Source organism: Grammomys surdaster, unplaced genomic scaffold, assembly GCF_004785775.1.
Source record: "Grammomys surdaster isolate TR1022 unplaced genomic scaffold, NIH_TR_1.0 97, whole genome shotgun sequence".
Classification (NCBI taxonomy): Eukaryota; Metazoa; Chordata; class Mammalia; order Rodentia; family Muridae; genus Grammomys; species Grammomys surdaster.
In genome coordinates this window covers 3281420-3308672 of record NW_021604576.1, presented here as the reverse complement: position 1 = coordinate 3308672, position 27253 = coordinate 3281420, and the positions used below count along the sequence as shown (strand labels likewise).

The following is a 27253-nucleotide window of genomic DNA, read 5'->3' as shown; positions in this document are numbered from 1 at the left end:
ACTTCCGGGCCGGGGCGGACCCTGGCATTAAGGACAGAGTTCTGCTGCAGACATGGCGCTGCTCGGCCGTGCCTTCTTTGCTGGGGTGTCCCGCCTCCCCTGCGACCCCGGTTCTCAGAGGGTAAGGCAGCGCGGCGTGGGTGTCGGCCAGGCTCGCTTCCACAGGCGAAGCTGAGCACGCAGGGCGCGAGAACAGGGGCACCAGACGCAGGCAGCTGAAACAGGGCAGAGGGCCCTCGGGTGCAGGGAGATGCCAGGCGTCCGGGGGAGCAAAGGGTGCAGGGAGAGGGGTGAGGGGACAAGAGTTCCAGAACTTGGGGAGGACACTACAGGGACGCAATGAGGGGATCGGAGAGACCCAACTAATAGAGAAGCCGGAGGTCTCAGAGCCCTGGGAGATGAGAGAATGAGGGGGGTGGGTTGGGGTGGAGACACGAATCCCCAATAAGGGAACTTGCATTTGTAAATAAACAGGGAATGCTACACACGTAGCAGGCTGGGTGAACCCTCGTCTGTGTAGTGAACAACAGGATTTTGTTGAGATGTGGAAACCAGACATTACTTTGGAAGAAATCCATGAACCTTTTACCTACTTTTAGCAGTGGCAAGCCCTTAGTCAAAGCTAGCCTGAAGGGCATAGCTGTCAGTTCGTGGGTAGGAAAGGGAAAGAGTAGGCTACTAGGTTAGTTCAGTTTCTGAAGAAGTCTTCCCTGAGCACTGTTGCCCTTTTACAAGCTCCCCACCACTCCACCCACAGTACCATGTTCTGTGGGACATGGCAGGGATGACTTCATTTTCTATAGTTACTTATAGCTATAGAATTATTTTTATAGTTATTTATAGTTATAAAAAACAAAGGCACATAAAAAGGTAAATAAACGAAAAGCCAAAGCCTTGTGGAAGTTGGTTCTCACCTTCTACCGTTGGATCCCAGGATGGAACTCTTGTTCGTCAGGCTGAGGCACAGGCCTCTCTCCCCCAAATAAACAAGCACGACGGAAGTAAAGTAATTTGAAAATGTCAAAACCTAAGCCACCTTTCAAGTCACCCTCTAGAGGTGCATCTCACGGTGGAATCCAGTTCTGTTTCCCTCCACCTTATATTGCTTTGCTGTCCAACATTTTCCCACTGGGTCGACAATGGAAATGAAACACGCAAGTGAAGAAACCAGGGGAGAAAAGGAAGAGGAAGAAGAGAAAACAAAAAGCATTAGTTTGAGACAACCCATGCCTCTAACTCTGTTAAAAGTCTTAAGCTAAACATCAGAATTTCCTTATCCAAGTAGAAAATTCAGTCCATCAACTGATGCTCCATCTCTACCCGCTCTGAGTTTAGCAGATAGGTCCAGTAGTGCTACTTTAGAAAAATGTGGGAGTGCTTCGAAAGATCTGGGTACTGGGGGGCAGGGAGGTGTGAGAGGCAGGGGTCCTGGGGGTAGGGGCAGAGAAGCCCAGGAGAGAGAACAGGGCACAGGCTGGAAAGAGGCTCCAAACCTCAAGGCAGCAATAGGTGTGGTGACTTCTTCAAGTCAGAGGACCTTTTTCTGGAAAGTGGTCTGTTCACTGCTCAGGTTGCCTTGATACAGTTTCTCTTTTTAAACACGATGTAGCATGGCAAAGACAAACTCAGACACCCCCACCCCACACACACATACATTCCTTTTCTGAGAACTGGTCCTTTCCGCAGTGCCTCTGTGACCTACAGATGCTCATAGGATTGCAGCACCAGAGCCACAGCCCAGAATCCCACTCTACTGATACCATCCATTGCACAGCCCATTTCGAGAAAGAAAAAGAAATAATGGAAAAAAAAAAGTTGGCAACCTGACATTTTGAAATTCATTTGCTTGAGAAACACATTAGAAGTCAGGTGTAGTGGAGCGCACCATTAATCCCAACAGTTGGGAGACAGAATCAGGTGGATCTCTGTGAGTCTGAGGCCATCCTCATCCACACACTGAGTTTAAGGACAGTCAGGAATGTGTAGAGAGACTCTATTTACAAAAGGTAATAGAGGTGCCTGTCTCCGTGACACATGAAGGCTGGAGTTTGAAGCCTATGAGGGAAGGAATGACATCTGTGAATTGGAAGCTGCCGAGCAACATCATGGTTTTGAGAGTAAATATATAATAGCTATAACGTTATGTGTGAGAGAAATGTTTCAGTTGTCATAAGCACTATCTGTGAATGATATTTTACACTGAACCTTGACCTAGGAAGGCCTCAGTTCAATCCAGTCAACAGCTAACATTCCCTCTGCTGAGAAGGACCTTGCCCGTAGTTTATTTCATTCTCCAATAAAACTGTTAATTTAATCAGTTGTTAATCATGACATGGAATTGCGGGGCTTTCTTCAGAGAGACTCCCCGGCTGGAAAGGCGAACCTGCCTTCAGTGTGGGCATATCTCGGTTACGTTTCTGGAGCATGGTTAGTAACTTAGGATTGTACTTTGAAATACATTTAGTGCAACCCGGGTAGGTGTGAGAAAGAACCGGAGGCAGAAAGGCCATGCCACTGTGTCTTTCAGTAAGGCTAAATTTTCTTAGTGAACGTGTGCTCATGTTTGTAGATTTGTGCTCGCTGGTGCTCGCTGTATGACCTTCTGTTTTTATCTAGAGTACTCGCTTTATTATTTTTATAAAAGTGATTCCTGGTGAATGATAACATAAATGTAGTTAAAGAAAGTGCAGAGTAATACTTCTCTGTTTAAAAAATGAAGTTTGTCTCTATCTTATTTAAAATTCTATTATTCCGTCTGTAATTCCGTTATATCTCACTGCTCACTGCTTGATCCTAACACAGGCCCTGGCACAGAGCAAACATGGAAGAGGCAGGCGTGTTACATGAGTGACTGTGTATACCATGTTGTGAAGCTGGAAGTTTTATCACTGTGGATCACATAAAAATACATGAAAAATGATAGTGTAATGAGATACCACCAGCTCCAACAGACTGAAAACATGGTGCATTATAATGCATAGATGAACAAAGCTATGTGCACAGAGAGGGAGAAAAGACTGCCCAGAGAAGGTGGATCCCAGAAGTCAGATTGTAAGGCCAGTATTTCAGTCTAGGGCAGGACAGATAGTTCAGTGCTTATGATTGCTCGCTGCTTTTTCGGAGGACTGAAGCTTGCTATACGTCACTCACATTGGCTAGTCACGACCACTTAGAAGTACAGCTCCAGGGAATCTGACACCCATTTCTGCCCTTGCTGGGCACCTGTCATAGTCACTGATCTATTTCTGCGAAGAGACACCATGACCAAGGCAACTCATAACAGAAAGTCTTTAATTGGGAGCTTGCTCAGTTTCAGAGGTGGGTCCGTTATCATCGTGGCAGGGAGCATGGTGCTGGAGAGGTAGCTGACAGTTCTACATCTGGATCTGCAGGAAGACTCTAGGCTTTGGCACAGGCTATTGAACCCTCAAAGCCCATCCCCAGTGACACACTTCCTCCAACAAGGCCACACCTCCTAATTGTTGGGATTCTTTCAAATAGTTCTATTCCCTAGAGGTGAGCCTATAGAGGCCATTCTTACACAAGCCACCGTGGCACAGCACAGCACGCATTTGTACGTACAAACCCACAGACACATACACAGTACTTAAGAATTATCAAAGAGATAATTTCAACCTGAAGAATAACGTACATCAACAAATGAAGGTCATGGCTTATTTCTGAAAGATCCTATGGTTTGATGTATGGAGTTTGTGTCTTAGGATGTGGGAAAAATACAGGAGACTCCTCATCTCAACACTGGAGAGCTTGGGGATGACGCTGGAGGAGTGCTGTCTTTTTCTTCTATTCTGAAGAAGATAACCCCAAATTATCACTGTTTTGTTTTTATTTCATGTGTATGAATGTCTTGTCTTCATGTGTGTCTGTGCCCCTGATACATTCCTGATGCCCGCAGGGCGTCAGAGGAGGCCGTCAGTCTCCTTAGAACTGGAATTCTAGATGTTTTCAGTCACCATTCAGGTGCTGGGAACCAAACCCAGGTCTTCAAGAAGAGCAGTATGTTCTCTTTACTGCTGAACCATCTCTCCAGCCCCCAATTTGAAATTGTGTCTTCCGTGATACTTAAGTAACAGATCTTTAGGTTAAGGTTTGTTCTAAGATCCAACTGTGCCTGCTAACTGGACTTTCTGAACTAGACATACTTACCACCTCAAAACTGGGTTCTAATGTCCAGTGGGAGATAGGAGCTGGAGTTTCAGAACAGCCCCTGAGATGCCATAAAGTTCTAGGCAAGAGAGTAGCCTATGTGTGGGTTCAGACTGAGTCCAGGTGGTTGGTGTAGTGTAAAGAGGCAGGTGGTGATAGCTAGGTTACTGGGCAACCATAGCTGTCTTGAAGGGCTTAGAGCTTCCCAAAGGCAGTGGGGTGGTGGCAAAGAAGGAGACATGTTGTCAACACTGGCTGATCTTCCCAGATGGGAGGTGATGTGGCTCCGGGTAATGGATGACAGTGGACACTAGCAGTAGAATAGGGTTTAGGAGGTACACTGAGAGCCGTAAATGAATGGGTAAGATGGGGGGGGGGGAAGGAAGATCAGGCTGCTTTAAGGGGTGCCATTTAGCATCTTATCAGATATCCACTGCACTTGCCACGGGCATTTTGGGTGCAGCTGTGCCCTCCTTTTACCTGTAACAATATCCTACCTCCATTCTATGTTATTCTGTAACATCCACCAAGGCTTAATATACTGTATAGTTCACTTAATTTGTTTATCAAGTTCCCCAAAATCTAATCTCACCAAGGGTAGAATAGTATATCTTTTTGTCACTGCTGTATTATCATTGCCTACAATAGTGCTTGGAGCATAGTAGATGCTCAATAAAAACTTGCTAAAACTAAGTGGATGAACTTTACCCTAATGTCTGTTTTCTGTCTAATAATTTCCCACATAAGCAAATCCTCCAATCTAACTAATCCTTTTGTAAGAGCAGTGACTCTGCTGTTTGGTTCAATAGTGCCGGTCATGTTTCTCTTGGCTTATGTAATAGGGAATCAGTAAAATATGTCTCCAAGGCAGACAGGAGTGAAGACTCCAGTGGAGTACTTCAGAACGTTTCCTAATTTGAGGCTGATTTCATCTTCTTTTATTGTACAGTACCGGGAAACATCTTAGTGTGCAGACAGATAAGAACTGTAATAACGGTAGGAAGTATACCCCATAGGACAGAGTAATGACTTTTTCAAAAATGTTGGTTCATTGCTATGGGATGTACCATTACTCAGAAGTGTAATTTCTGCCTTGCTCCTGGCAACTGCATGATTCAGCCTAGCCTTTGGAGCTTGGGGTCCAGCAATGCATTTTCTTTTACTTTCAGGCTGGTTGCTGTGGCAACAAGATCTGAGCTCCTCAGACACACAGCATCCCAGCCTTCTGTGCAGTGCTCTTGTAGGTTATAGAGTGGGTAGGCGTGCTCAGGCGGTGTGCACGGTTACAGAGATGGGCTTAACATGGCCTGTGAAGAGCCAGGGGTGACAAGAGTTTGGACAACTTAGTTGTTTAAGTTTGTAGGGTCATAGTTGGCATTCAGGATGCTTGGCAGTTCTTCCTTTCTAAGAACTTTGCTTTCTACGTGAGAACATGGAGCACACCTGTCCCTATATTGCCACATGCCTCCTGCTAAGAACCATAGGTGCTTTGCTGAAAAGGCAGTGTCTGGACACTAAAAAGATCATGTGGCTAGCACAGATAAGCCCATTCTGGCAAATGGACACAAATTGCATCAGCAATGGAAGGCTTCGTGGGCAGGCAATACAGGGAGTCCTCGGAGAGTGAGAGATAAAAGTGAACGAGTATGAAGATACGCTTTTTCCAACACACACTTTGAAATACGTGGTTAGCCAGTTTTTGCCAAACATGTTATATGACCATTAAAGAGTAGTCTGCACAAATGCCCACTTTTGTGTGAATCTGAGTCAGAGTAAATTTGATCTAAAAATATTCACCTGATGCAAATCAACAGACACTCAGCCCCTACCCCTCTCCCTGAAAGAACCGTGGAAGGGGTTTGTTGTCTATTATGGAATTCTCAGCCGCATGTTAAATGAGGAGGCGTCCTTATGAACTGTTTCTGTGCTTCATTTCTGGACTGTTGTTTCCATCCCAAACCTTCCTGTGTCACATGATTCAATTTTGTGTTGGATATTTCAAGTGAAATATAATCTAATGAATACATTGACTACTCAAACAGTATTATGCTGTGCCTGTCTCATAAGAACTCTTCTGAGAGTGGACTGCACTGACTAGTTTCCTGTGGATTGTCCCAGAAACTTTTGTGTTTGTGTCAACACGTATAGGAACACAGCCTCTTCTAAAAAGCACACAGAACATACATCACTTTCTTTGCATCTTTCTCTTAATAAATGATGTTTCCCTTTGTTGATATGCAACTTACTTCGTTGAGCAATTGGGCAAACTGTGGCAATGTTTACCTTCAGCGTGTGAGTTGTGTCCTTTTCATGGGTAATAGGTCCATGCTTTAGGAATAGCTATGACTATTTCAAGCCTGCTGCAGTTTCATATTCATTTTAGGATAGTCTCACCAACTTTTGTAAAGAGCTAGGTAGGATTTTGATAAGGATATCATTTATTTTCAATGCTGGCAATAGAACCCAGGGCCTTGTACATGTGAGGCAAATCATTTACCACTGAGCTCACCTCTTTCCCCTTAATGCATGTCTTTGTACAAAATGCCCTTTCTCCACCGGCTACATAATGAGTGGATACATTTTTGAATGTGGAGGGACTAGATCAAAGGGTAGTACATGTGACATTTTGATCAATGTTGCTAAATTGACCTCCAGAGAAGTAGGCACCAAGTGGGAGGGGAAATGTTGAGACCTTGCCTGGTTTGGAGTGGTGATTCTGCTAAATTGAAAACAGAGTAGCTCAGGCTGGAGAGAGAAATAGAGCAAAGGTTAGAAGGTGAAAGTTCTTGGCAAGCTTTAGGAATGCTGCAGCATTAGTAACTGAAGTTTCTTGTTGGAACCGGCATGAAGTAGTTTTAGAGAAGCAAGCTGAGGCTATACTAGATGGGCAGCTTTCCAGACCTGAGTACAATCCCCAGAACCTATATCAAACTGAGTCAGGGAGTATACGTTTATAATCCCAGTGCTTGGGACCAGAGATGGGAGAACTCCTGTGGAGTGCTGGCCAGCCAGTCTAGGCTAGTCAGCAATTCCCAGGCCAGTGACAGACCCTGTTCCAAAAAACACGGCTGACGATTACTGGGGATGATATACAAGGTTTATCACAGGCATGCCCATGCACCTGTCCCCCACTCCACTTTCTCTCATGCACGCACACACACACACACACACACACACACACACACACACACACACTCACTCACTCACACAAGAGAGAGAGAGGGAGACAGAGAGACAGAGAGACAGAGAGACTGGCAGACAGACAGGGAGAGAGAAAATTGAAGTGTATGGTTTTGTCTTTGATTCTGGATGTGCCCTTGTTTTGGCGGTATGGAGTTTGATTATGCAGACCTGATCAATAGCCATGATGTTGGTGGCAAAATAGCTGAGCCAGTAGTTTTTAAATATTAATCCATTCAGCCTCACAACTTCCTGTGAAACTCTATTGCTTAATGAATTTTACAGATTTGAAACTTAGCTTTTTTTTTTTTTTTTTTAAAGAAACCTAGCATGTTTAAGTACTATTTTAAAAAGATATTTATTTTATGTGGAAATGTCAGAAGCTTATTTGTGGTTAAAAAAAAAAAAGCAAAACAACACAAACAATGTCCTCTACAAGAACCCCAAACTTGTCTCACCGATTTTTATACTTATCCTTGGGTTTTGTTTAGACAAGGGTTCTTCACTCAAATGCCTCAGGTCACTAAAGGTCCCGTAAATGGGGGAGGCCACTGAAGGGGAAGGACATACAGTCTTTATGATCTGAGGCTCGGCAGGCAGCAAAACACCTCAGGAGGGCATGGTTCAAGGCTGTACTTACTCAGTAGTTTTGGCATGAATTCTGAGTTTTCTGTGAATTTCCCCCAACATCTTTAAGTTGATTCAAGGTTTCAAGACTTTGTGCTAGCTTCATAATACATATTTGGCTTAAGACTACCAATGTATCTATTTTAGCTAATTTACTTATTTTAGGCTAACAAAATATCCTTAAATCATTTAGGTGTGAATCTCATCTATGGTTTTTAATCCCTCCTGAGAAGGATTCAGACAATATTCTTTCAGATTTTCCGTTTTGAGGATAAGTGTGATCACCCGTAATGTACACACTGGATACGATGTAGGAGGCTGATGAGTAAGGGTACGGGAGGGGGTGAGGGCCAATTTTCTTAAGGCAGATTTAGAGCTCAACATGTAATCAGTTGGCATTTCCAAAATAGGAAGATTTTAGAAAGTTTTTTAAAGGCTCAGAACACCAAAGGTCTACAAAGAAACCAATGCTGGTGAGAAAGGTATTATTTCCAATAACAAAACAAAGCAAAAAGCTCAATTCACTTTTAAATAAGCCATGAAAAAACCAGTGTGAGATTTGAAGGTCATCCAAGGCCCATTTCCGTTGCATCTGGTTTTCCTAATGAGAAAGGTGCAGTTTTGGGTTATTCAGGATAATGCCTTGTGGAAAGAGGCATGGTCACAACCTGGTCCTGTGAGATCTAGTCATGTTCATGACTAGTAGACAACTTGTGAATAGGCAAAGAGACGGCTGAATTCATGCTCACACATACGTGTGCTGTCAGTTGTCAGAGGATGGTGTCAATTAGACTAGCAAGCCTGTGTTTTCCCTTTCAGTGGCAGGAAAGGAATTCATAAGATTATTATCAGTCAGTTTACATGAACTTACTAAGAGAGGTAATGATGCTTCATTAATATAGTAGGGGTTTCTATTATCAAATATAATATTTTTACCTTTGTATGCTTCCTCTGCCTGTTAGAAGGCTGATAAAATGCTGTCCGGTATATATTTAAATACTTAATTATCTTTCACAAAGCTTCAAATTCCTGCACAGATTAACCACAAATAAATAAAAGTTCAGGGCAGAGCCTTTGGAAGATCGCAGCACTTTTTTTTCCCATTATCCCCAGATAGTGACAACTTTATCAGTCCACTTGCGTTCATTTCCTGATTCATCGTCTTAATGGAGTGGCTGTGGAGGTGGGTGGAAGTCTTAAGCAAATCTGCTGGTTATGAAGAAAAAGATGATTGTAGGTTGCTTATATTATTGTTTCGTGGCAAAAAAGATACGGGGGGGAGGGCGAGGGAGAGAGAGGGAGGGAGAGAGAGAGAGAGAGAGAGAGAGAGAGAGAGAGAGAGAGAGAATAAATCAGTGTTGTCAATATGATGATTCAATTATGATGAGACAACCAGATTTGCAAAACTTGACCTTTAGTGATGATTTTTCCTGATTATTAAATAAGATCATACTTGCCCAGTGGATTTTGAAAATACTTAAAACTAATAGAAAAGAAAGAAATATTCATAACCTCATCACTTAGAGATGATAACCGAGTACGGAAGAGACTCTGAAGCCAGACACTTCTTGGAGTTGAGTCAACCCTTAGCTTCATATTATTATTTATTAAAAATTTTTTATTTTAAAATATTTATTTATGCGTCTGTGTGAGTGTATGCCATATGTTAGGGGTGCTTCATACCATGAAGAAAGTGTCGTCGGAGTGATTGCCTGGAGCCGGCCTTACAGATAGTTACGTCAGTGATGGAATCTCTCCAGATCCTTTGCTATTTTTAAAAGTGGGTTATTTGGCCTTTTAGAGTGTCAGTTTCCTAGTGTGCAAATGAGTATGACAACAGAAATTGCATTATGGCTGTTGTCTATAGGCGGCATGGTCAGGTACTACATAGTTCACTACTTACTGTTATTTTCTTCTTGTCTTAGTCCTGACTGTATTATTTTTAATCGAGACCAGGTAGTCTTAGACTTGCTGTGTATTTGGAGATGACCCTGACCTTTTCATCTGCAAGCCTGTAAGTGTGTTTACAGGTGATTACAGGTGTGCCCTACCAAACCTAAACATACTTTTCTTTATAGTGCTGGCCATTGAATCCAGGGCTTACCCTGCAGTACTCTGACAACTGAGCTATACCCCCACCCCTAAACATTGTGGGTTTTTTTTTTTTTTGATAATTAAGAAACTATAAATTCAGTTGGACAGCCCATTTTTTTTAACTCTTTACTCACATACCTGATTGTTTCTTTGGGAGTAATTTGTAGATACCATGGATCATCTGATAATAGCTAGATAGCATACAGAAAAACTCTAGCAGGTAATGATAGATCTAGAATTTTGGTCTGGCAACTATAACTTGACTTTTATGGGAAATGTCATATCCTTCCCTGGTGTATTAATGAAGCTTGAGAAGATCTTAGAGGTCAGCCAGAGGCAGTGTGTCAGGGTGTTTTAGAAGTGGGCTCCAGAGTTTGCCAGCTTATGTCTGAGTTTGATGCTGCAACTTTGTCAATGTTCATAACGTCTCTGAGCCTCTGCTATGCAGTGGTTGTGGTGTTCACATGATTTGGCATATAATCCTACCCCCTAGTAATCGCTAAATGAGTGCTGGTTTTTACTGTGTGTTTTCTTCCACACTTGACGTTTGCTTTTATAATTAAAATGTTTGAGAATAGCAGTACTTTTCATGAGTAATTAATTTTTAAACTGTAAATACAAAGCTAAGCAAAAGAAGTATCCTTAAGTTAATTTGAATTATTTACCCTTCCTTTTAAGTATAGCAAGAACATCTTACCTGCCTTAATTTTTTTTTTTTGGCATAAAAAAGGCATTTGATAAACTCCATAAAGAGTTTAAAAATAGTTGTCTTAGGGTTTTTATTGTTGTGAAGACACACTGTGACCACATAACTCTTATAAAGGACAACATTTAATTGGGGCTGGCCTACAGTTCAGATGTTCAGCTCATTGTTGTCATGGTGGGAAGCATGGTGGCTCATGGGCAGACATGGTGCTGGAGAGGTAGCAGAGAGTTCTACATATGGTTCCACAGGAAGCAGGAAGAGACAATGAGATGCTGGACCTGGCTTGAGCATCTGAGACCTCGAAGCCCACACTTCCTCCACTAAGGCCACACCTACTTCAACAATGCCACATCTCCTAATAGTACCAGTCCCTGTCAGCCTCTCAGACCATTTTCATTTAAACCACCACAATTGTCTTCAATAATACAAAGGCAAAATGTGTTTTTCATCTAAATTATTCTTTTGTTAATAGATTGTATTATATGGCCCAGGTTGGCCTTGAATTTGTGATCCTCCTGCCACAGCCCCCTGAATGGCTGTGGTAACTGGTGTGTGCCACTCACCTGGCTCAAGTACGTTATTCTCCCCTCCCCCTAAGACAGGGTTTCTCTGTATACCCTTGGCTGTTCTACAGCTAGCTTTGTAGACCAGGCTGGCCTTGAACTCACAGAGACCTGCCTGCCTCTGCCTCCCAAGTGAATGCTGGGATTAAAGGTGTGCAGCACCACTACCTGGATCAAATATTCTTTTAAAAGACAAAACCAAAAAACGCCTTATGTTTTTTGTGTGTTGAGAGTTGAGAAAGAATATCTCATATAACCCATGTTGGCCTCAAACTTGCTGTGTCTGAGGATGACCTAGCACGCCTGATTCTCTGCTGCAGATGCACTAGTCTACCAGCTGTATTAGATTATGTCATCATCATCATCATTAATATTATTTTATGGTTTTTCCAGACAGGGTTTCTCTGTGCAGCCCTGGTGGTCCTGGAACTTACTCTGATCTGCCTCTGCCTCCTGCCAAGTGCTGGGATTAAAGGAATACACCACCATTGTTCCACAAGCTGTATTACTTGTTAAGCTTGAATGTAAACATAGCACCTGCAAATGATAATGCTACCATTTATACCAGAGTACTGTGCACTGTACACTGTGCACTGCTTCCTTGGGTTAAGTATTACTGTAGTTATTTTACTTACAACAATGTGTGAAATCCTTACATGTCCCATGGAGATACTTTTATTGGTCTCATTTTCATGGATGAAGAAACTAAGGCACAAAGAAGTTTAAGAACTTCCTATGCTTATATGACTGTGGAGGGATTTCTTTCCTATGCTGTCTAAGCTCTGGAGCCCATGCTTTTTAAACCACCTCATTATACTACTTTTCACCTAATATATTTAATTCAGCAAAAGATTCTTAAATGCAATAATGATGGATAGTTAGATTTCTTCCCTTTGTAAATATGCAGGAGTACAGGTCTCAACTCATGTTTTTTTTTTTTTTTCTTTTTAGTTCTTCAGCTTTGGAACGAAAACACTGTATCAAAGCATTGATGCTCCACAGGCTAAATTCTTCTCGCCCCTTTTAAAGCCTATGCTACCACCTAATACTTTTCAAGGAAAAGTGGCTTTCATTACGGGTGGAGGTACTGGCCTAGGCAAGGCAATGACAACTTTCCTGTCCAGCCTGGGTGCCCAGTGTGTGATAGCCAGCAGGTAAGTGTCACTTGAGAGTCGGTGAAGAAACTCCCTTTGTCGCAATATTAAAAACAGTTTTCCAGGGCTATTTGATTGCATATTATATAAAATAATCTATAGATAGATTAAATAAATCTCTTTGGAAAAATTTAGTTGCAATTTGATTTGTAAAAAATAGTAGTGGTTATGAAACTGATGGTGTTTGCAGTTTTCATTTTCTGAATATGAAGGTGCAGTTTAAAAGGACTCCATTGAAGTGGTCTTCTTCATTTCTGTTGGAGTCCTTATCTTTCTAACTAATTCAATCGATAAGTAACCTCATACCAGAATAATGAGTGCAACCCTTATGGTTGTTTTATAGTGGACAAGAATTTCAAAATGCATATTGTGATGTATATAAAGCCACACAGGCAGAAGTTCTTATCTGGGCTTATCCTGGTACCATCTATGAAATCTGAATCTTGTCCTTGTTAAAGTTTCTGCCCACCTAAGTGACAGTTAGTAGGCTGTCATTCACAAATGCAAATTGGACAGAAAGTTTATTATGTTCTTAATGTTGTAATGTGTAAGAATTTTAAAATATTATTTTCACTTTAATGCTATATAGTTGACATTCATGGTTTTTTGTGTTTTATGTAAGACTGATCACATAGAGTTACCCATACTCATAAATTTAAATCTGAAACCCATGAGTATTATAACAGGAGTACATTTCTTTCAATGAAGAATGGATGTAATGATTCTAATCAAGGGAATAATTTAAATCAATAAGTAAGTCAGGTGTAGTTGCACATACCTGTAGCCCTAGCATGTAGGAACTAGAGGCAGGAGGATGAAGGATTCAAGGTCACACTGTCTAATAATAATAGTTGAAGGCAACATTGATTGTATAAGTTCCTGTTTCTAAGACAAAACAAAACCTTTCTAAATAATTTGATATGTAGATAGTGCTATACAAAAGTAACTAATTTCATGAATTAATTTTATATATATTAAAGTAAACTTCATTTTCCTGATGTAATTGTCGTCTCGGCTGCTTACTGCTGATTGAGCTCACCCTTTCTAGCTCTTTCTGAACTCTGGCTGGTTGGCTCAACTCAGCTGTTGTGGCTCAAACTCCTCTCCAAGCTGACTGATTCAATCTGGCTTCTCTCAGTTTCTCACTGAATTGCTCTAGCAATCTGTTTAATCTTCTGGGTCCTTTTCATCCTCTGGCTCATCTGTCTTTACCTGTGTCTAGTGTACTCTCTCTGCAATCTGTCTCTGTAAAACTGTCCCCGTAAAAACTACTTCCTCTGTCTCTCTCCCTCTCTCTCTCTCTCTCTCTCTCTCTCTCTCTCTCTCTCTCTGTCTCTCTCTCTCTGTCTTTCTCTGTCTCTCTCTGTCTCTGTCTCTCTGTCTCTCTCTGACACTCTCTCTCTCTGTCTCTCTCTCTCTCTCTCTCTCTCTCTCTCTCTCTCTCTCTCTCTCTCTCCATTGCTATCTTACGTCCCCTTTTCTTCCTGGCCTGCTATTGTAAGAGTTGGATATGTCCCATCCTGTCAAATCTTTCTCTGATGCCTCACTTTGTCTGTCCCTCAAGTAGACATCATTGTTTGGGATTAAAGGTATGTATTCAGGGTGTGTCTGTATTCTAGCGAGATCATACCATAATCCAGAGCAGCCATGCTGCTGGATTAAAATTCCTCTACACAGATATATTTCAATTTAACTTTTAAAAAATGAAATTAATCAGTCTGATTTTTATATAAGTATAAATTTTATACTTTTACAGAAATGTTTTTCTTTAAACGGTCAATTGTCTATGTTCTTTAGACTGGAGAACAAAAAAGAAAGTTACAAATTACAGTATAAAAGCATTTTAGGACTCATGTGAAGTTCCCTGTATTTATTTCTAGGAATATTGATGTTCTGAAAGCTACTGCAGAAGAGATTTCTTCTAAAACTGGAAATAAGGTATATTTAGCAGCAGCCCTTTAACTCTGATGTGGGGATTATAACATATTTATGTAGTTTACTTGTGGATTTGGCTTGGGAAGCCTGGAAATGACTGAATTCTTCCTTCTTCGTCGTTTTGCAGGTTCATGCGATTCGGTGTGATGTTCGAGATCCTGATATGGTACATAACACAGTGCTGGAGCTGATCAAAGTTGCAGGGCATCCGGATGTAAGTGTCACGGGGCTGAAGCCTTTGAACGCACAGGCTTTGACTCTGAGAGCATCACCAGGATGCACAGAGGGAATGAGCTGTTGAAATGAGTGAGAGCCAGGTTGGGACAAAGCCAGGTCTGTTTAAAGCAGAGAAGAGATTGGCTGGACTTCTATGCCATTACCTCGCAGGAATACTTAAAAAACACATTTATAGTCACAGACCAAACTTGATTATACTTTATTTAATGAGATTATATAATAGCAGGAGGAGTTACCCAAGAGCACAGAGGCTGGTTTCAGTGATTGACTGGGTTAGCTTTTCCTGATAACTGTCAGTCTCTCAGTAGAAGAGAATGGCACAAACCAGGGAAACTGTCAGAAATACCATACACTTCTGCTTCCTGGACCTGAGTGGCAATCAGTACTTTGCTGTTACGTGGCTCATTTTCGAGAGAAAACCTATTTTTTCCAATAGTCTCAAAGAGAACACTTTCTCTGTTAAGAGCTGTTTCAGAGAGACCTCTAACACTGAAGTTGTGCCAGAACTCAGCAGATCCTTCCCTGGGAGTGAGGGACCAGGCCACCAGTGAAGTTCATCACTTAAAACTAAGGGACAGCATAACCTAAAAGGCAATTTTATTTTGATGATTTGTGTCTGTGGGTGGAGGATGACATAGGGATTCCTTCTCCATGTACCACAGGCTAGCCTTAACTTCCAATGTACCCCAGGCTGGCTTTTAATCTCAGTCCTCTTGTCTTTGCCTTCCAAATGCTAGGATTACAGGTATGCACCACCACAGCTGTTTCAAAGGCATTTTGTGGTTATTCAAAGTAAAGTGTAGTTATGTGGTAAGCAAGCTTACCTATTTTTGTTGTCCTTGTAGCCTGCACTAATTTTAAAGACAGGATTGGGAATTCTGAGACTGGGAAAGAATACAGGTCATTTTTTACATTCTCCAGAAACATAAAGACCAAATGAATCTCGTGGCCTTGCTTCCTAGCTGACTGTGGTGTTGAGATGTGCCTAACATCTTGCCTCTTTTATTTCAGGTGGTGATAAACAACGCTGCAGGGAACTTCATTTCTCCCAGTGAGAGACTGTCTCCCAACGGTTGGAAGACCATAACTGACATAGTTCTCAATGGCACAGCCTATGTGACACTAGAGATTGGAAAGCAGCTAATTAAAGCACAGAAAGGTATGTCTGTTCAATCATAGTCGGGCTCGTTCTCAGCTGAGTCAGTGCCCTGGCATACTTCAAGATGTACGTGAGATAGCCTGCACTCATAGCATGAAGACCCACGTTTACCAGAGGCTGTGGTAGAAGACTTAGTAAACACGTTTCAAGGACATTTGGAAACTTAGCGACTCCTTCTTCCTGTGGCTGACTCACTGATCATTATAATCTTTCATCTTAACACAGACTCCAATCTATTTTTACCTCGATAGAGGCCTGGTAGAGGAGAAGGACAGATGTGTTTAGAGAATAATAAAGAGTTCGATGTGGACAGAGAAGAGGAGCAGAGGAAGTGGGAAGCAATTGTGGGGAGGTGGCTTGTCATGTGACTGGGAAAGTCTCCAGTACCAAAATAGGAAGTCAGAGTCCATTGAAGTTACCTTGTGAAGAAAGGTGATTTGCCGTAAAATATCCCTGACTGCATTGTGTTGCTGAGAAGTTTGATGTTTTTCCTTTGGGCATGTGGAGAGATGCTGTGGGTGGTAAGGGAGGCGGTTTCAAAGCTAGTAGCAGCAGAACTTAAGAGAGGAAAGTTTTTAGCTGAGGTGAATAGTTTGTTTGAAGGTGACACTTTTGAGATTGCAAACACCTGAGAGATCAAGAACACCACAAAGAAACTAGATTTGAATGGACATTACTAGAAGAGTTTTGCCATGACTGAACCAATTTCTTTATTAAAATTAATGTCTATATAGATAGAAAGCGTGTAATGCCTTATATATACTTAACACACACAGAGAGACATGGAGGGAAAGAGGGAGGGAGGGAGAGAGGGAGGGAGGGAGGGAGGGAGGGAGGGAGGGAGAGAGAGAGAGAGAGAGAGAGAGAGAGAGAGAGAGAGCGCTTTGTTTACTAGATTCTTGCTCTGACTTTATATAACAGACCTCATGCTGTGTGCTCTCTGGAGCAAAAATGTACAAGATTGTGCCTCTCAATAATTTGGGGTCAGGACCCGAGGCTTAGGGCACTTTCTCCGAGTAGATAGAGTACTCCAAACAAGGCCAAGGACTCTCAGTGGCTGTAGTGGGGTATGGAGGACATTGTAGCTGATGTTGGTCCCCTCTCTGTTCAGAAACTTGTCTGTGAGATTCCGCTTCCTCTCCCCAGTGTGCATAACTCACAAACCAGCTTTCGAAAGGATGGCCAAAGACATAGAAGGGTGAAAAGTGGCATAGAGAGGCACAGCTTTGCAACAGATGTTAGTAATCCCATGCCTTCCCAGCACTCAGCACAGTCCTTTACCCAGCTCCACTACAAGCAAAGCAGATGGGATTGGGATCTGGACTTTTGTGACACTCTTCCTTTATTTACTGATTTATTTTTTCCTGATAGATAGACTTTAGAAGGGAGTTGGGATTGTCAGCTCTTTCTGCCTGCTTGCTGTTATTTTTTGTGTCCTCTGTTTGTCTTGTCCTTTGTCTCTGTGCGAGCTTATGTGTGTTTTCTTCTTCTTCTTCTTCTTCTTTCTCTTCCTCTTCCTCTTCTCTGTCTCTGTCTCTCTCTGTCTCTCTGTCTGTCTCTCTCTGTCTCTCTGTCTGTCTCTCTCTGTCTCTCTCTGTCTCTCTCTCTCTCTCTCTCTCTCTCTCACACACACACACACACACACACACACACACACACATTTCTGATCCTGCCACTATTTTTGTCTGTATCTCTTCTCCCTTTGTAGGCTCTTCATTTTTGGTTCTCTGTTTCTTTCTGTCTCCGTGATACTTTCTTTCTCTGCTTCATTATCTCTCATTTCTTCCTTGCTCATCCTGATGATCCTTAGTTTTCTGACTCACTTCTCATTGACTTTCATTTTAACAGTCTTCAGTCTATTTTTACTCCTCACCCTGGATTAAAATTCTATGGGCTTCATTATAAATGTATTAGGTTAAGACTCTGTAAAAGATGGGGGCCCTTTTCTGTTCTTCCACGTTTCCTGCCTGTTGAGGCTGTGACCTGACGTTCTGGGTCCTGGGTTGGAAAGGCTGAGTTCTATGTGTCTAAGCTGGTACTGCATTGGCAGTTGAGGGTCTCAAGTACTTATGATCTCTCAAGCATGCTAGTATGGGTAAGCCTGGATGTTGGTTTAGGGGATGCATGTAATCCTTCACCAAAAATATGTAGGCAGTCCAGCACCTAGGAGGTCAGTCTAGGAATGTCATTGGCTGGTTGTCCAGTGAAGATGAGGACACCAGCGTCAAGTGCACTCTTGCTTCTTACAGGATAGAGATTGACACAGCAAGGGATTGAGGGTTGAGGACAGAGTAGCTAGAGTTGAGGCCCAGCTGTGGTGATACAAAGTTAGCAGCTATGAGTAACTTAAAAAGAAATGTGCCTGCCATTGCTTGTCCTTGTACTGTTCTGGAGCCACTAAGTCTCCACATCCCTTGTCTTTCACACAAGGACATTTTGCAGACAAACCGATTTGAGAGATCTGAAAGGCCGAATTCGATGTGGAGAAGTAGTTGTGAGAATGGTGAAGAGAAACATGCTTATTTGCATATTGTCAAGGGACCCTCCAGTACCCTCCTGACCCCAGGCTCTTGGGGGTGAGCTGCATGTTGTTTCTGTTCTCAGATATGGCTGACAGTAAGAATCTTAACAGTATGGAGGAGATCTTACTGACATGTGCTTCAAAATGCTTTCTTTGTGGTCCTTCAACCTTAAACCACTTACTCCCTTCTTTCCTGCTGTTGTTTTGAGGCAGTGTTTTATTATGTAGAGCAGGCTATCCTTCAGCTCTTGCCTCAGCCTTGAAAGTGTGGGGATTATAGGTGTATACCACCGTACCTCACTTTCCAATATACAGTAATTAAATAAACATAAGTATATTTTATCATACTCTTATAACATTAAACTTGCAGGCTTTTTTCCATATCTAGTATTATATCTGTTTAAAAAGTAGAAAATCTGGTTTCTCACAACGCAGAGCACTCTTCCAACTTTTAGTGCACTCAGTTTACTGAGACTCTGCTATGTCCCAGACGCAGTTGCTACTTCTGTGTGTGGTGTCAGCTTTACTCTCAGACACAGTTGCTACTTCCGTGTGTGGTGTCAGTTTTACTCTAACTTTATAGAGTCAATTTAAGAAACAAGAAGACATGCTTTCTGTTTGTCTACATTTCTGATATGTCGTCCTTCTGTCCATCTGAATTTCTGTTAATATTAATTTTATTTAGCCTCAAGACTGTCTTTAACTTCATTCTGATGCAGATTAGGGGCTGTGAACTCTGCTTTGGGCTAGCAGAAGTCAGCACCTTCAGTTTCAGGACTTTTTTTTGTTGGTTTTAGAATTCAAAGTTGACAAGATTTTTGGTTCAGAATCTTAAAGTTGTCGCTGTCTTCCTTGTAGTCCCTGACGAAGGCTGGGTGAAGACATTACCTGAGCTACCTTATCCTGGTGGCCCATTGCTGGTTTTTACAGTTTCTGCCTTCTATTTACCTCTCTTGGCATTTGTTTGCCTCCTAGAAATTGTAATTTATAGGTTTTTTTTCTTTCCAAATTAGATTTTTTTCAGTCTTTATTTCTCCCTTCCAGATCTCCAGTTACACATATATTCTTCTGGAATGTCCCATATATTTTCGTCTTTGGCTTCTTTTTAACTGTTTCCCCTGTGACCTTTGTATTGGGTAGTTTCTATTGTGCCTTCATTGACGATCTTCCACAGCTAAGTTCATTCCTTTAATTTTAAATTTTCAGATATTACATTTTCTGCCATAGATGTTGTTTGTTTCTATTTTGATATTTTAAATTACTTTTAGTATTGCATTTATTTATTTGTGTTTGATATGCACACATGTGCACGTATGCTTAGATATATTCTGCAGTGAGCGCGTGAGGTCAAAGGACAACTTTCAGAATCAGCTTCTCTCTTTCCACTGTTTGGGGGGTTGAAGTCTGGTTGTCAGGCTCGGCAACAGGCTCCTTTACCCAGATGCTCATATAAGGGCCTTCTCTGAACTCTTAACATGTTTTCTTTGAAATCTTTTATCAGGTTTATCATACTGTTACAGCTGTATCTTCTGGTCATTTTTTGCCTTTATTAATTGGGTTTCCCCACATTTCTAACTCAGTGAACACAAATCCTGGGTTTTGAGGTTTCCTTTGAAGTGTGTTGAGTCTTACTCTGAGCACATGATCATTTTACAGCTCATCTTTTGGGTTTATTTGGGTGGGTATAGTAGCTTTTCCTTTGAGTCTAACTTAGCTCTTTGGTATGATTCTCCTGAGCTGGCTACAGAAGGTTTTGCATGCTCATTAGGATTCGTACCGCCTCTCTGTCTCCAGCCCTTTGTGAGCCTTTAGGGACACCATCCAGTTCAGTGCTGTGATGGCAGCTGCCTTTTTCTAGATTCCATGATGTTTACCCTCAGGTACTTAATGGGGCATCAGCACACACTCAGGGAGACGCTATGAAAAATAGCTGAGCCCTGTTCCTGTGCACATCCCTTCTCAGAACTGCTTCTCATTCAGAAATTCTAAAATGGCGTTAGGCTTATCATCTCAGGATGGCGTCTCTTCTCTACCTGCTGTAAGGTTGCTGTCAATGACAGTATCTGTATCTCTTGTACAGTTATAGTGATGTATAAGTCCATCATGGCTAGAGATAGACGTCCTTGATAACTTAATTCTGATTTATGTTGAAGTAGTTCTTGGCCTTGGAATGTGTCTCTTAGATTTGAGTCTTTGTATTAACAGGTCAGGCACAGAATCGCAGACAGTGCAGACTGGCCATCCCCAAAACAATGTCTTAGGGTTTCATTGCTGTGAAGAGACACCAGGACCAAGGCAACTCTTATAAAGGAAAACATTGGGGCTGCTTACAGTTTCAGAGGTTCTGTCCGTTATCATCATGGTAGGAACCATGGCAGTATACAGGCAGAACTCATGGTGTCGGAGGAGCCAACATTTCTACATCTTGATCTGCAGGCAGCAGAAGGGGACTGTCTTCTGCAGGCAGCCAGCAGGAGGCCTTAGATCTCACTGGCTAGACTTGAATGTATTGAGTGTATTGAGAGACCTCAAAGCCTATCTCCACAGTGATACACTTCTGCTAGCAAGGCTACACCTCTTCCAGTGAGGTCACACCTCCTAATAGCACCACTTCCCATGGGCCAAAAATACTCAATCCACTACATTAAGACTAGGAGCAAGACGACACACTTTTCTTAGATTACTCTTTCAGTGATGAAGGCTAGTAAACTTACAAACAAGAGTAGGCCTTCTAGATTTTGTGATTCCTTTTGGCACGGGACCTCATTCCTGCCCGTCTTGTGAAGTAGCCGCAATGCTGTTAACCGAGTCCTTTAACTTTCCAGGAGCTGCATTTCTTGCTATCACTACCATCTATGCTGAGAGTGGATCAGGCTTTGTAATGCCAAGTTCTTCAGCCAAATCAGGCGTGGAAGCCATGAATAAGTGAGCACTACTGACTTAATTGTGTTGCTGAAAATAGATAAAGTTCTCTGGTCAAAAGAAAGACTGATTTGGAACAGGCTATGTCTGATCACATGTTCCTGTGCCACAGGACTGATTTTACTGACCTCGAATTTGATTGATACTCTCTTACTGAATTTTATCTGTTGCAAAATTACAGTATCTTAAGGTCATTATTATGTTAAAACCTTTTTCTTTTATAAGCCTCTCAGGAGGGAATGTTTTACTGGGTTTTGTCCTAAAAGCAGTTGCACTTCTGAGGAAATAGTATGCTGTTTCTCAGAGGCACTGCAAACTCCATACCTGACTAGGGTATCGTTTTCACTGAGTCACGATAAGAGGATCCAAATTTGCCATTACATAAAACACTTCTTTGGGGGTGGGGTGTTGAAACTGGGTTTCTTTATACAGCCCTTGGTTGTCCCAGAACTCACTCTGTAAACCAGGCTGGCCTCTAATTCACAGAAATTTGCCAGCCTGTGCTTTCCAAGTGCTAGGTGTAAAGGCAGGTGCCACCACATCTGGCTATATAAAACATCCTTTTTTTTTTTTTTTTAAAAAAAAAAGAGTATTTGTTTATGTATATGGATACTTTGTCTGCATATACATTTGCACACCAGAAGACAGCATCAGACAGTTGTGAGTTGCGATGTGGGTACTGGGAATTGAACTCAGAGCCTTCAGAAGAGCAGTGAGTGCTCTTAACCACTGAGCCATCTCTCCAGCCCCCCCTACATAAAACATCTTAATGCATTGTATTAGCTTCATTTTGTTGTCTTCATTATGCTTCCTTGTCTACTTTGACCCTTTTATGCTTCTTCTCTTCCTGTCTTATCTTCCTTATTTGGATGATTTGTATCTTTTAAGGTAACGTCATTCTCCTTTTGCAACTGTATTAAGTAGACATACGTATAAATATACACACATAAAAAACATGCCAGTAAAATCTATAAAATATGATCATGTTAAATAGTAGACTGTTAAGTGCATTTCTAAACAGGTTCCATGTTCACTCTTAATAATGTATTTTCATTTAGGACATTCAAGATTTTGTTTGAGTCTTATTTCTTTTGAAGCCCAGTTCAACAATTATGTTAAAACCTTGTTAAACAAGGCTGTGTTTTTACTTTAATTAACTGTGTAATCCATCTCTTGTTCAGTTGATGTACTTGTGATGGTTTCTACAGACATTTTGATCCAGAGCGTAGGCTATAAGGAAATGTAATGACCTTTGTAACAGTAAGCTTGAGATGCAGAGGGTGGTGGGGATGAGCCTGAAGTTCACATGTAAATCTGGTTGGTTTTGAACTCACAGAAACCCACCTACCTGTGTCTTCTGCGAGCTGGGAGGTTGACAGATTAGCAACATAAAATTAAGAAAAATGCTTTAATCTCTCTGCAAATCTGCCTATTTGTAACACAGGGAGTAATAGTAACACTTACCTGATGGTGTATGACTCCTTGGAGGCAATGAGTGTTCAGTGAACCCTGGTTATTCGTACTTGAACATACAGTACACTATTTTAGAATGCACACTATGTACTTTAATTTTTGGTATTTTATCTCTCTTAATTTTTAGGTCTCTTGCAGCTGAATGGGGTAGATACGGAATGCGTTTCAACATAATACAGCCAGGGCCTATCAAAACCAAAGTAAGTTTTATTTGGCATATTATAACACTGTGAAGGGATTAAAGAATGAAACAGTGATGAATGTGCATTCTCATTGCTGTGTGGGACTCTTCAGGGATGCCTGGATCCGAAACCCTTGTTGTAGGGAGAGAATCTTTGAAATTTATTCAGTATAAGTACTGATAATGCAGCCAGTGTCTTCATATTCCCGGATACTTATGTCATCAGTTTTGACATTTTAGTGATTAATTTGTTATCATAGATATGTTATTGCCTTGAATTTTTAATTTTTTGCCTGTTTAAAAATGTGTTTAATGTGTATGGGTGTATCGCCTACATATTTGACTGTTCACCATTTCCATGCAGTGCCCGTGGAGGAAGAAAAGGGCACTGAATGCCCTGGAATTGGAGTTCTAGGTGGTTGTGTGCTGCCATGTGGGGCTGGAAATAGAAGCCTAGGTGCTGGACAAGCAGCCAGTGCTCTTAACCATTGAGCCACCCTTCTCTCGAATGTTTGCATGTTTTAAAAGTCCCGTGACTCTTATAGTCTTAGTTTTAAGTTGTGGCAATGCCACTATATCTGTAGCTTACAAGGACCTCTAGAAATCTGAGAGGAAGGCTTTCAGGTACGCTCTCTTTGGCTCATTGCCTGTGCCTCTTTATTTTCAGCCAGTTACACTGGTCTCTGACTCTACCTCTGGTTAAAATTCTCTCTGGAGGAGTGCACCTCACCAGTGTCGTTAACTTTTCAGACACCCATGACAACCCCCAGTCACCATTTTTATGGACATCGTTTAGAATGGCCACACATTTCTGCTCTCACATTTCCTGATGACTTCTCTCTCACATGATCTCCTGATGGCTTCTCTCTCACATGATCTCCTGATGACTTCACTGTTACATCGTTTCCTGATTACTTCACTCTTACATCATCTCCTGATGGCTTCACTCTTACATCATTTCCTGATGACTTCACTCTCACATGATCTCCTGATGACTTCACTCTTACATCATTTCCTGATGACTTTACTCTTACATATAATTTATTTTCTTGTAAAGCCAGAATGTATTACTCTTGAGATGCAACTTTGAAAACCCAGAAAATTACATAAAAACCATACCAAGGTATATTCATTGATTAGTAGGTAGTATTAAATTTTACAATGGAAATTGTACTATTAGTTTATTTATTAATTTAATTGTTAGACATATAAAGAAAAGGTGCCAGAGTGAATGGAAATGTTATATATATATAACACACACACATATATATATTCAGTAATAAGAATCTAATGGCAACACAAGTGAAAGCCAAGACACATAACTGCACACTATCCCAGAAGAACGATAGTTGCAGAAGCTTCTTTCCTGGACTCCAGTGACTAGGAGAGATTATCTGCTTTATGTATTACTTTGCCTTGTGCTTCTTTACTTCTTAAGTTTAGTTTTATCTTTTTGTGTGAGTGCACATGTGTGTCTGCATGCACATCCGAGTACCACATGTATGCTTGGTGCCACAGAGGTCAGAAGAGAACAGTGAATCTCCTGGAATTTGAGATAGGGATGTCTGTGAACCACCATGTAGGTGCTAGGAATTGAACTTGATCCTCTGCAAGAACAAGTGCTCATAACTGCTGAACCATCTCTTTAGCCCCAACATTGTATATTTTGAGTGCCCATTTTATAGAAAATAATGGAAAAGGTATGAGAACATTTATGTCAGAGAGCCTCCCAAGTAGGAGTGTGTCGTGGAGAAGTAGAGATAAGGGTTGATACCAACTAATAGGTATTCCATTTTAAAGAGAGAGAGGGGAAGCTAAAGCCCAGAACTTAACTGGCAAGGTCTGGTGGCATGAAGGTTGCACCAGCTGCGGCTTTTAGTCTCTGCTACCTTGTGCCAGCCTTGGGAGAACTGCAGGCTCACCTGGCACCTCCAGGGCATGCCCTCACCTGTGTTAGGGACCCTGGTTTTAGGAGTCTGCAAGCGTTGACCTCACCTTGCTATGCCTGCACATCACAGCCCCCGACACTGGCCAGTGAGATCCCTGCTCCCTTGATCTCATGTGCACTTGGAGTTAATAGCCTTTGCTTTACCCTTTCTGTTTTTATTTTTAAAGAAAAGAGAATAGAGTAACTTCTCTTAAACATCTCATATTTGAATTGCTTTTCTGTGTTTACTGAATGAAATAATGACTCTCTTGCTCACTTGATGTAATCTCAGAGCTCTTTTGGGAATATTGCTTCCTCATTTGACTTTTTGTAGTGACTTGCTGAGGTAGGAGAAATTAAAAACTAAGCTAGCCATTTACATTCTTGGTAGACCTTTTTTTCCTTTTAAAGGATAGATTTTGGGGGAAATGAATTGTTTTGGCTGACAGTGAATGAGACAAATTTTGGTGACAGTCTTTTTACAATGTCTAAGCTGTGAGTAGCATGCTATAGTACAGTTGTATTTTATGTGAAATTGAGAAATAAAGCACATTCATGCTTTTCATACACACCTGATCATACAGACAGACAGATAGTCACACTAACCTAACTTTTCTCTTTTGTTGCTAAGGGTGCCTTTAGTCGTTTGGACCCGACTGGAAGATTTGAGAAAGATATGATCGAGAGAATCCCCTGTGGTCGGCTGGGAACTATGGAGGAACTTGCAAATCTAGCCACTTTCCTTTGCAGTGATTATGCCTCTTGGATTAATGGGGCAGTAAGCATTGCTGTGTCTTCACTTTTTGGGGGGTTGGGGGAAACTGATCCTAATTGAAATCGATCCTAATGCTGAACATAGATATAATTTAAAATAGTTAGTTAGTTCCAAGCAGTGTAAAATATTTACACATTACTCATCCTAAACATGTATTCCTTGATAAATTAATTTTATTAAGTGCAAGTTGCCTTGGTAGACATTGCTTACAGATGATCTTTAAATTGGGTAGAGTTTTGTTGGAAAGAGGACTTTGAGCAGAACAAATAAGTTCAGATTGTGTCTCAGTTTTATCTTTTGAAACCTGAGCTTTGATTGCTGCTGCCGAGGAGCTTTGCATTCAGTTGGGCTATGAAGATGGGTCATGATTGAGAGACTTTTCAGAAGGAGTGAAGGGCTTTGTGTTATCTTTCTCAGGTCATTAGATTTGACGGCGGAGAGGAAGTATTTCTGTCAGGTGAATTCAATTCTCTAAAGAAGGTAATGCCATTTGGTTCATACACCGTTACAGGTTAGGGTACTGGGCTTGTTTTAATCACTAGCAGACCCAGTTAAATTGACTTTGTTTCCTTCCATCAGGTCACCAAGGAGGAGTGGGATGTAATCGAAGGACTCATCAGGAAAACAAAAGGCTCCTAAGATGGTCGTGACTTCATCTGTGACGCTAACACTAAAGTTAGGGGCTAGAGTGATACAGATGGACCATGGTTTTCTGCTTGTCTTCAGGATTAATAAACTTTTTTAATTGTTTTCTTGATGATTTATGTAGTTCTGGGGATCGAACCCAGGGTGTCTGGTATGCTCGTATTCTACTTCTAAGTTGCACCTCAGCCCTAATAAGTGGTCAACATTTACGAAGTGCAAACAGTGTGCCTGGTCAGGGGTGGCCACTATGTATTGAAGGGTAAATTGGATGGGATATCTTTTATTTAAAACATGTGAAAAACAAAAAGGAGAAAAGATTTTTTTCCTTCTCAAATTATTTTTATGTTGGTGAGATGGCTCAGTAGGTAAAGGTACTTGCTGCTAAGCTGGATGAGCAGAGTTCAATCTCAAGGCCCTACTCTGTAGGATAGAACCAACTCTCCAAAGTGGGTCTCTGCCTGTTTCACATGCATACGCTGTGCCCAGTGTGTGTGTGTGTGTGTGTGTCTGTGTGTGTGTCTGTGTCTGTGTCTGTGTGTGTGTGTGTATGTATCTCCTTTCCTCTCCCATGGAACGATTTCTTTTCCATATCAGTCTCCTCATGTTTTTAGAGTTACTTCCATTGGTGTCATGGGAGGTCATTTCCTTCAGTCAGGGGGTTGACTGAATGGCTGCATCACTGAGGACTATGATGTCCGTCCCTCAGCAGCCATTCACTGCCTGTAGCGCCTCAGGTGGGGTGTTTGTGAAAGCTTTGATAGTACTGGAGTGTGTGTGGAAAGGTGGAGAATAGAAAAGGGAGTCTGCTTCTGTGATCTGGTAAGACAGAAGAACCTTAAGAGTGGAGGTAACGGCCGGGCGGTGGTGGCACACGCCTTTAATCCCAGCACTTGGGAGGCAGAGACAGGCGGATTTCTGAGTTCAAGAGTTCGAGGCTAGCCTGGTCTACAGAGTGAGTTCCAGGACAGCCAGGGCTACTCAGAGAAA

The 27253-nt window shown here is 41.7% G+C and overlaps 1 protein-coding gene across 1 annotated transcript; it reads left to right on the top strand.

Annotated features, from left to right (window-relative positions):
* The first annotated feature begins 6 nt into the window (after window positions 1-6).
* Decr1 (2,4-dienoyl-CoA reductase 1) lies at window positions 7-26376 on the top strand. The gene is made up of 10 exons (XM_028781101.1): window positions 7-121; window positions 12289-12491; window positions 14372-14429; window positions 14554-14640; window positions 15675-15822; window positions 21169-21268; window positions 22866-22938; window positions 25478-25624; window positions 26039-26101; window positions 26201-26376. Exons 1-10 carry the CDS (start codon window positions 53-55, stop codon window positions 26258-26260), a joined length of 1008 nt encoding a protein of 335 aa, XP_028636934.1. The 5' UTR covers window positions 7-52; the 3' UTR covers window positions 26261-26376.
* The last annotated feature ends 877 nt before the right edge of the window (window positions 26377-27253 follow it).